Source organism: Mirounga leonina, unplaced genomic scaffold (assembly GCF_011800145.1).
Source record: "Mirounga leonina isolate KUSES-001 unplaced genomic scaffold, KU_Mleo_1.0 Mir_92, whole genome shotgun sequence".
Classification (NCBI taxonomy): domain Eukaryota; kingdom Metazoa; phylum Chordata; class Mammalia; order Carnivora; family Phocidae; genus Mirounga; species Mirounga leonina.
In genome coordinates this window covers 11,410,357-11,420,054 of record NW_023270852.1, presented here as the reverse complement: position 1 = coordinate 11,420,054, position 9,698 = coordinate 11,410,357, and the positions used below count along the sequence as shown (strand labels likewise).

Below are 9,698 nucleotides of genomic sequence, written 5' to 3'. Positions count from 1 at the left end.
CAAAGAAATGCAATCTTATTCTTTATTCTGTATCTAAACTGAAATACCCATTTTATTATGATTTGGCTCAAAATCTGAAGAATAATGTCTACTTTGCTTCATTTGAAAGAAAATGTACCTAGTTACTGGTGCTGTATGCTACATATTACCCCTGTTACCCTTTCATAGTTAACTTCTGTAAGTCTTAGTTTTAACATGGAAAATTGGGTTTATCCTCAAACCTGAACAAAAAATATCTCCATAAATGTTTTGGATGAAATGAATTTCCTCTTACTAAACCTCCTTATATCAGGATTATGAGATGCATTAAAGCTAGGAAGTAATGATAGAAATAATTACAATATTTTTCTTATAGAGATATGTTGAATTTATTAACTATCATGTATTTACTATACACCAAATGTGTCCAAGAAATTCTAAGCTGGTTATCTTCATAATGAAGGTCATGGATGCAAAGGTCAAAATAACAGAGAATCTTATCCCTTCTAAGTGTGAGCAAGTCCAACACTTTTGGGTGTTAATATCCTTAGGAAGTCTTGGCGAATCTGCTTTGTCTTGATGCTATAAATGATTGGGTTAAGTACTGGTGGAACTAACAGGTAAATATTGGCCATGGTTATGTGGACAATGGGGGAGGAGTGCTTAGCAAAGCGATGCACTAAGGATAGCCCTATCATGGGCACATACAGAATGAGCACAGCACAAATGTGGGAAGCACATGTATTGAGGGCTTTGAGCTTCCCTCTCTGGGATGCAATGCCTAGCACAGAATGGAGGATGAAAGCATAAGATAACAAGATTCCTAGAGAATCTACACCCCAATAAAATGCAACAACAAACAAGCCATATAAAATGTTGAATGAGATGTCAGCACAGGCCAACTGGATGACTTCTTGATGCAAGCAGAAAGAGTGGGAGAGAACATGGGAGTGACAAAAGGAAAATGTGGGAATATGAACAAGGATGACAGGGAGGACAATGGAGCATCTGATTATAATGAAGACTCCTATGTAGATAATGCGTTGTGGGGTGAGTGTGCTGGAATACCTCAAAGGATCACAAATGGCAACATACCGGTCAAAAGCCATGGCTAGAAGCACAGCTGACTCCATCAGAGAAAAAGTATGAATAAAATACATCTGGGCAACACAAGCATTCACCTCAATCTCCCTAGCATCAAACCAGAAGATTTTTAATACTGTGGGCAGGGTGGAGAATGACATGCCCATGTCAGTGAGAGACAGCATGGCCAGGAAGTAGTACATGGGCTCGTGGAGACTCTTGTCTGTGTGGATGATGTGAAGGATTGTGCAGTTGCCCACTATTCCAATCAGGTAGCACACACAAAAAAGTATGGAAATAAAGTGATTAGCATTCTCATAGCCAGGAATCCCAGTGAGATAGAATGAAACAAACTGTTCAGTACTGGAGTTAGAACCCGTCACGAGGCTGTCCCAAGTAGCCATTTTCGTACCATAAAAATGTGAGCTCCTAGAAGGAAGAAAAACACACAACATTTAGAAGACAGCAACTCATGTTTCTACATTAGGTTTTTTCTTAACTCTTATTGCTTTGTAGAGACATTATCTCTACAGTTTGTAAAATGATTTTGAAAAATTACCCAAATACCCAAATCTTTTTTTTTATTGTAATCTCTTTTGTGAACGTTTTTTCTTTTTTATTTATTTGTTTATTTTTATTATTATGTTCAATTAGCCAGCATATAGTACACCATCCTCTTTTAATATATTATTTTTTAATCCTTTACATGGTTAATTGTTATGTAGTTTTTTGTCAATCTTTTATTCCATTGATTCTGGATTTTGAGTCATTCACAACATACTCTTCCCTCCCCTAAATTTAATATATTTTCCTATCTTTTCTACTAATATTTTGATAGGTTTGTTTCTATTTACTTTCAGATTCATCATTTACTTGCCATTTATTTTTGTGTATGATGTTAAGTAAGGATATTTCCAAGACCCTGATCTCTCCATGTTAAGCAATCTTTTTCCTCTGACAAGGACACTGGATGGAAACATTTTAGAATGGATTTCAGAAAAAGCTTAGGCAATAAATGCATAATAGCTATTTAATAGTTAGCTATCTTCAATGGAAAAAAACCCATAAGACTAATCAAATCATATCATAAGATATGAATGGATACTTCAAAAACATTGTATATGTAGTGAGAGTTGGTACGAATTAGAGAGGGAAATAAATGAGCCCTCAGACTGTTTTAAATGGGAACCAGAAGCCCATCCAAGGGTAAATAGCACTTACCTCACTTACTCAATCATGGGTATTTGGAGTTTGTTTTCCATCTCATATTCTCTACCAAGGTTCATCTATGTGTACTTAAACTGCAGTCAGGCCAGGGTTTTACTTAAGTGAATTGTTAACATTTTTTTCCATTGATGCAATTGATTTGTGAGCTACATCAGCCTTGTTGATCCTGGAGCCTCCTTTTTGGTGTCACTGGAACTTGCAACTCTTTTTCTAATGCTCCTGTCTGCACATGGCCTTGGGCTATTTCTGACAGAAGCAGGAAAAATACCAGCAATCTCAGCCTCACTGTCCCTATGGTCTTGGAATGAAGTTAGTACCCCCCACATCCTCAGACTATGATCCAGTGGCGCATTATAATTTCAACAATCTGGTGTCATCCTCTTAATTTTCTTGTTTTTGCTTCTTTTTTTCATTCAGTTTTAATGTTTTTCAGTTACAAAGTGAATAAACCCTATCTCACAATATGGTACAGATAATTACATTAAATAATTTATGAAAGTGCTTACCCCAGTCCTCTTTCAATTTGAATTTTTACATTTTAATGATCACATTTGTACTGTAAAATATCTCCAATGACATCAAAAGAGAGGCATGTTATAGATACGTAGACTGAAGCTTAGAGACTGAAGTGGTTTGCCTGAAGTCACACAGGTACAATAATAGCTTTCATGAATATCAGTTTCAGGGCTCTGCTCATGTAGATGGTGATTTCCCAGAATAGTGACTGCCTCACCTGTCTGCTCCAGCCTACCACCACATGCAGTCCCTAATGCCAAAGCAATGTTAAAACAACAAATTCAGTTTCTTCAGACACTTCACTAGCTCAGTATTTTACCAATCTATACTTTTTCTGCCACACTTTCCTTCAGTCACAACAACCACACAGCATGTTATGTGTGTTACTAAAGTCCTGGTCACTTAAACATCTATACCTTATTCCTCTTAATGCATGCAATGATTCTTTCATAGTTATGAATGGTGATATCTACATAAAGAAAAAATAGATATCATTATCCAATTCCTTAAGTTTATTCATGAATTATAATCATATCCCAATGTCCAAGAGTACTTTTAGACTCCTTAAAATTATTTATACACTTACTATATTTGAACCACTAAATATCTATATGAGATCAACAGAGGCCATGTTACATATGAGTAGCCTGAGGTTCAGAAATATTAGTGAGCAACTATAAGAATCATTAGAATTAGAGGCACCTGGGTGGCTCAGTCAGACAAGCGCCTGACTATTGATTTTGGTTCATGTCATGACCTAAGGAGCATGAGATGGAACCCCACATCAGGCTCAATGCTGGGTACAGAGCCTGCTTAAGATTCTCTCTCTCCCTCCCCCTTTGCCCTGCCCCCTGCTCTCATTCTGTCTCTCTCTCTTAAAATAAATAAAAAGAATCATTAGAATTAGAATCTAAGCCCTGCTTCTAAAGGTTCTGTAACTGCTACTGAAACATTTTAACCCTCTTTCAGAAAGTAGTCCCAATTCTGTACTATGATGACCCTCAGTCACACACTAGGAAATAGATGGATATAATTCATAAAGGGCCCCTCCCACTCAGACTGCAGAGCATGTTTACCAGGCTTCCCTGAGTAATACCCTGTTCTCTCCTGCAAATGCCTCCAACACCTGAGCATGTGTTGTTTTCTCACTTTTCTTTACTATTCTACCCAAAAGATAGGTCTAGAAGAACACTGAGGGAGGCAGGTCTTGAAAGGAAAAGTTTTTTTGGGGCGGAGAAGAGAGTGAAGTGGGAAGAGCTATAAGAATCTCCAACAAGAATGGGGAAATAAGAAACAGTCTACTGGATATCTCTGCTTGTGTGTCTAAAAGGCACATCAAAGATCACATGGCCAAGAAAGAATTCTTGATAATTGCCTTAATATTTCCATTTTAGTAAATGTAATTCATGCTGTGTAGTTGATAATATGTAAAAACTAGGCATTGTCCTTGATTATTCAAACCTTTTTACTCCTATCCACCCATCAATATGTCCTCTTGTTTCTATAACCAAAGTATTTGATTAATTCACTTCTGCCCTTTACCCCTATCATGATTTCTCCTCTAAACTGTTTGGTTAGCCATTTAACTCATATAATTCGTTCCTTTTTTGTGTCATTCCTTCAAATCAATTTTTCTTATAGTAGTAAATTCTGAAAGATAGGCAAGGTAAATCATTCCTGTTTTTTCTTTTTAAGATTTTATTTATTTGACAGAGAGAGCACAAGCAGAGGGAGAGGGAGAAGCAGGCTCCTCACCAAGCAGGGAGCCTGATGTGGGGCTTGATCCCAGGACCCCGGAATCATGACCTGAGCAGAAGACAGATGCTTAACTGACTGAGCCACCCAGGCACCCCTCATTCCTGTTTATAAAATACATTAACTGCTGCCTACTGATCTCAGGATGAAAGGAAAGCCACTGTCATTACTAATAAGATCCTTTCCAGTGTATGGGGAAAAGGAGATAGATTTATATATGTGATTTTGCACCTACTCCCCTTTCTCTTTACCTTTGTGCTCAAATCCCCCAGAGTGCCTCTCAGATAGCTTTACTATTTCTGACCTCAAAACATATTATTGTTACCCTTATTCATCAAACTACACACATTCTTTCTTTTTCTCTGTAAAATAATCCAAGTGTCCTTCTCATAATTCTATTCAAATATTCTCTGTCCACTTACCTAAAACACTCAACCATATCTCATCTCACATAACTGTACCACATTATGCATTATTTTCCTACAAAATCCCCTTTTTCCACCTTCCTCAAGTCCTTATCTCCAACTACCCACAATTTCTTTTCTTTACTCCACATTTTCTTCCCTCCTTTCCGTTGGCAAATTGATCATTTTTTTTCCTCCAAGATTAGCCCTCCTCCCCATAATGGACTTACTTGAATCTATGGCCACTTCTGTTTTCCCATCACTTAATGAACTTTCATTGATTTGCTTTCTTCCTCGGAGTGCGCAAGTTGGAGATAATGTTAACATAGGAGGGCATAGGAGGTTTTCCTGGTTATATAGGATTCCTGGAAGCCTGAGGGAACCATACCCACTAATGCTACTTAAGGAGTAGGAACCCATGGGCTTGAGGGATGAATGTCACTCAGGGTGAGATAGTGGGGATTTCCACAGGAACAGAGAATGCCTAAGGGAGACCTACGTGGACAAATTAAAGCAAACTTTGTATCTCTGATGGCTGGCTGAGCTTAAATACATGGTACGAGTGGATGGGTTCCAACTGATTAAAGCTCTAAGTAGAATAAAGGATCTATGGATCTTAAGATTGTACAACTTCCCCTGCCTTACAAGCACCAGCATCTCTACCCTGTTATACTTTGGAATTAGACTGCAGTTTCCTTGAAGATGAATTCATGCAGGGGTGCCTCAGCTTAGTTCAGTCCATCAGAGGAAGGCTGATGAAGGGGTGGGAGAGTAGATGTAGGAGTCCCATATTCTGATCAAACTTTAGAAATCTATGGTATTTGAGCAATGTTTCATGCTGCTCAAAGCAGTATTAAATGCACTATGTTGTTTTAGATTTACAAAACTCTTTGGAGTACTTACCTTTTAAGTTGACTTCCCCAAAACTTAACTACTAATAGTTTAGTTACTACTGACTTAATGATATGTAACTATATGACTCCTAAGTTTACAATGTTAATGTAAAAATTACAAATTTGTAATTATATTTGGGTTCAAATTCCAGTATAATGAATTCATACTGGAATAGTTCTAGGCAAATGAATTGAACATCCTTAGCTTGTTTGCTTAACTGTGATTACATACCCATGAAATTACTTAAGTATTAAATGGGATATGGAAAACAGTATGGAGATTTCTCAAAAAATTAAAAATAGAATTATGATATGATCCAGTAATTCCACTACTGGATATTTACACAAAGAATACAAAAACACTAATTCAAAAAGATATATGTACCCTTATGTTTATTGAAGCATTATGTACAATAGCCCAATTATGGAAGGAGCCCAAGTGTCCATTGATAGATTAATGGATCAAGAAGATGTGGGATATGTATATAAAGATGATTGATAGGTAGATATAGGAATTCCTATATAGATATTCCTATAAATAGACAGATAATGTGTGTGCATTTATATATATATAATATCTTGGCATTTGCAACAACATGGATGCATCTAGAGAGCATAATGCTAAGTGAAATGACACATTTAGAGAAAGAAAAGTACTATCGTTTCACTCATATGTGGAATTTAAGAAAGAAAACAAATGAACAACAAAAAAGAGAGAAGCAAACCAAGAAACAGTCTCTTAACTATAGAAAACAAACTGATGGTTACCAGAGGGGAAGTGTGTGGGGGGGATGGGTGAAATACTTGAAGGGGATTAAGAATATACTTATCAAGATAAGCTGAGTAATGTATAGGATTGTTTAATCTCTATATTGTACACCTGAAACTAATATAATGCTGTATGTTAACTATACTGGAATTAAATTAAAAAATAAAATAAAAACAAAAAAAGAATTAAATAGGATAATGCCTGTAATGCAACTCACATAGCCCTCATAGATGCTCAATACCTGTTTGCTTATTTGTTTTAATTAATTAATTAATTGTAAAGAGATAGAAAGGATGTAGGATTTAGCCAGAAGACATTATAGGTCATTTATTTTATTCTTCTGGAAATAAGATGAGAGTTTCTTTCTTCTATTCTCTTTTTTTCTCAATTCTGAAGTTAAATAAGGAGCAAGATGTTGACAGAATCCAATTTCGTTAGAGACTGATCCCTGAAAAATTTAATATTATAATCAGGAAACTCTTAGTGCATTAGAGCATTTGGAGATAAGTGTGGGCTCTAATAACTTTATGACAATTAACTGGTTTTGTCAAATTTATATTGAAATTACTTACCAGAAAAATAATAACACTCCCTTACTTTATTTTTGCTTCTCCTTTTCTTCATTCATTGGAATGGCAGCAACTATATGAAAAAGACATGGTCTCTACTAAGGAACAATGTGCACTATAATAAAGGAGAAAGTCATGCAAAAATATAAAATACAATATGACAAGAGATAAAAGCCAGGTAAGTGCACATGCTCTATGGACATGAGGATGGATGTCAATGAGGGTTCAAAGTTCCCAGAAAAATACTCTAATGTGCACTGGTATGTGAAGAGAGTCACCACTTCTAACCAAGTTACCAAGAGAGGTCTTTTTATGTGTGAAGAAAATGCCATGAAGAACAAAGACACAGAGTTACCACCTTCATGAATTGAGTAGGTGACCAGTTCTCTATGCAAAGAGATATGGAAAAGGTATTTTAAGAGGATAGAAAGATTTCTGGGGCACCTGGGTGGCTCAGTCGTTAAGCGTCTGCCTTCAGCTCAGGTCATGATCCCAGGGTCCTGGGATCGAGTCCCACGTCGGACTCCCTGCTCGGCGGGAAGCCTGCCTCTCCCTCTCCCACTCCCCTTGCTTGTGTTCCTGCTCTCGCTGTCTCTCTCTGTCAAATAAATAAAATCTTTAAAAAAAAAAAAAAAGATTTCTGAATGTTTCACAGAAAGCTACATCTTCTTTGTAACTTCTTGGTATATATTTTTCTGATGAATACAATTTTAACTGCATTATTTATTCGCTTGCCTCCAGTAACACAGGTAAGACAGGAACACACTGAATACGTTGGCATGGTTAAAAAAGTCAAACCCCAGAGATTCAGCTAAATTATACATTTTCTGTACTTTTTTCCATCCACCCTACATTTTAGATTCCTAGTTTGGATGAGTATTCTTTTCGGTTATTTTCTATGTTTAGGTAATCCTCACTATAAATGTGTATATATTATACAGTTGACCTTGGAACAACACAGGTTTGAACAGCCTAGGTGTTTTTTTTTTTTCTTATATATACTTGTGTTTGGTTTTTTTTTATAAATACAATACAGTATATGTATTTTCTCTTCCTTGTGATTTTATTAACATTTTATTTTCTATAGTTTATTCTAGGAATGCAGTATATAATAAATATAACATACAAAATATGTGTTAATCAATTGATCAATTGTTTACATTATCAGTAGGGCAAACAGTAGGCTATTAGTAGTTAAGTTTTTGGAGAGTAAAAAATTATAGGAAAATTTTTGACAGCATGAGCTCAGCACCCCTAAGCTCCATGTTATTTAAGGGTCAACTATATATATATATATATATATAGTTGCATATATGTGCATATCATATATATATATACACACATATGTGTATGTGTATATATATATAAATACATGTCTCCATATGAATGGAAAACTCAAATTTTTCTTCATTTTTAAAAAAATTTGGATGTCTTTTATATCAATTATATAAATATATTTATTTTAAGTACTGCTATTTATTTTAAGTACTGCACTCCATAATATAATTATGCCACAGATTTTTTAACTTAACTGTTACTTTATTGATGGATATTTTGAATACTGTAATTTTCTTCTATTACAGGAAGTTTTGCAGTGATAAATACTGTTTATACTTCCATGTTCATATTGAAAATTATTCCCTAAGTAGTTAGGGAAGTAGTTAAAGAGCTCTACTAAAAATATTATTTTTAGTAATAATGTTTACTACACAATATTCCTCTAAAACATAGGCCAATTCACCCTTCCACCATTTGTGCATAAGAGTTGCTCTTTAACCCAAACATCACTAAGGTTTGTCTTCAGTATTGACATTCTTTCAGTTAAGAATACAATATGTATTTTTGTTGGGTGGGTGGGGGGCGCCTGGGTGGTTCAGTCAGTTAAGCATCTGACTTCAGCTCAGGTCATGATCTCAGGTCCTGGGATCAAGCCCCAAATGGGGCTTCCAGCTCAGTGGGGAGCCTCCTTGTCCCTCTCCCACTTCCTCTCCCCCTGCCTGTGCTCTCTCTCACTCTTTCTCTCACATAAATAAATAAAATCTTTTTTTTAAAAAAAGAATACAATATGTGTTTTCTATCATATTCATTTTAATCTTTAATTTCCAGATTGCAAGTGAGGGTAGGATCTATTTTAAGTGATCCAGTCACTTCACTGTGAATTTTTTCTCTGCATAATCTGTCCACTCATTTTCTATTGGGAAAATTAAATTTAAATTGTGCACCTGCATCCCACTGTTCATAGCAGCAATGTTCATAACAGCAAACTGTGGAAAGAACCCAGAAGTCCATCAACAGATGAATGGATAAAGAAGACATGGTATATATATCTATATCATCTATATCTATATATCTATACTGGAATATTACTCAGCCATCAAAAAGGTGAATTCTTAACATTTACATCTCTGTGGATGGAACTGGAGGGTATTGTGCTGAGCCAAATAAGTCAATCAGAGAAAGACAATCATCATATGGTTTTACTCATATGTGGACTATAAGAAAC

The 9,698-nt window shown here is 35.7% G+C and overlaps 1 protein-coding gene across 1 annotated transcript; it reads right to left on the bottom strand.

Moving 5' to 3' along the window:
- Positions 1–485: 485 nt before the first annotated feature.
- LOC118004002 (olfactory receptor 51G1-like) lies at positions 486–1,653 on the bottom strand. Its single transcript, XM_034995130.1, has one exon. The coding sequence runs from the start codon at positions 1,515–1,517 to the stop codon at positions 486–488; it is 1,032 nt and encodes a 343-aa protein (XP_034851021.1). The 5' UTR covers positions 1,518–1,653.
- Positions 1,654–9,698: the final 8,045 nt, after the last annotated feature.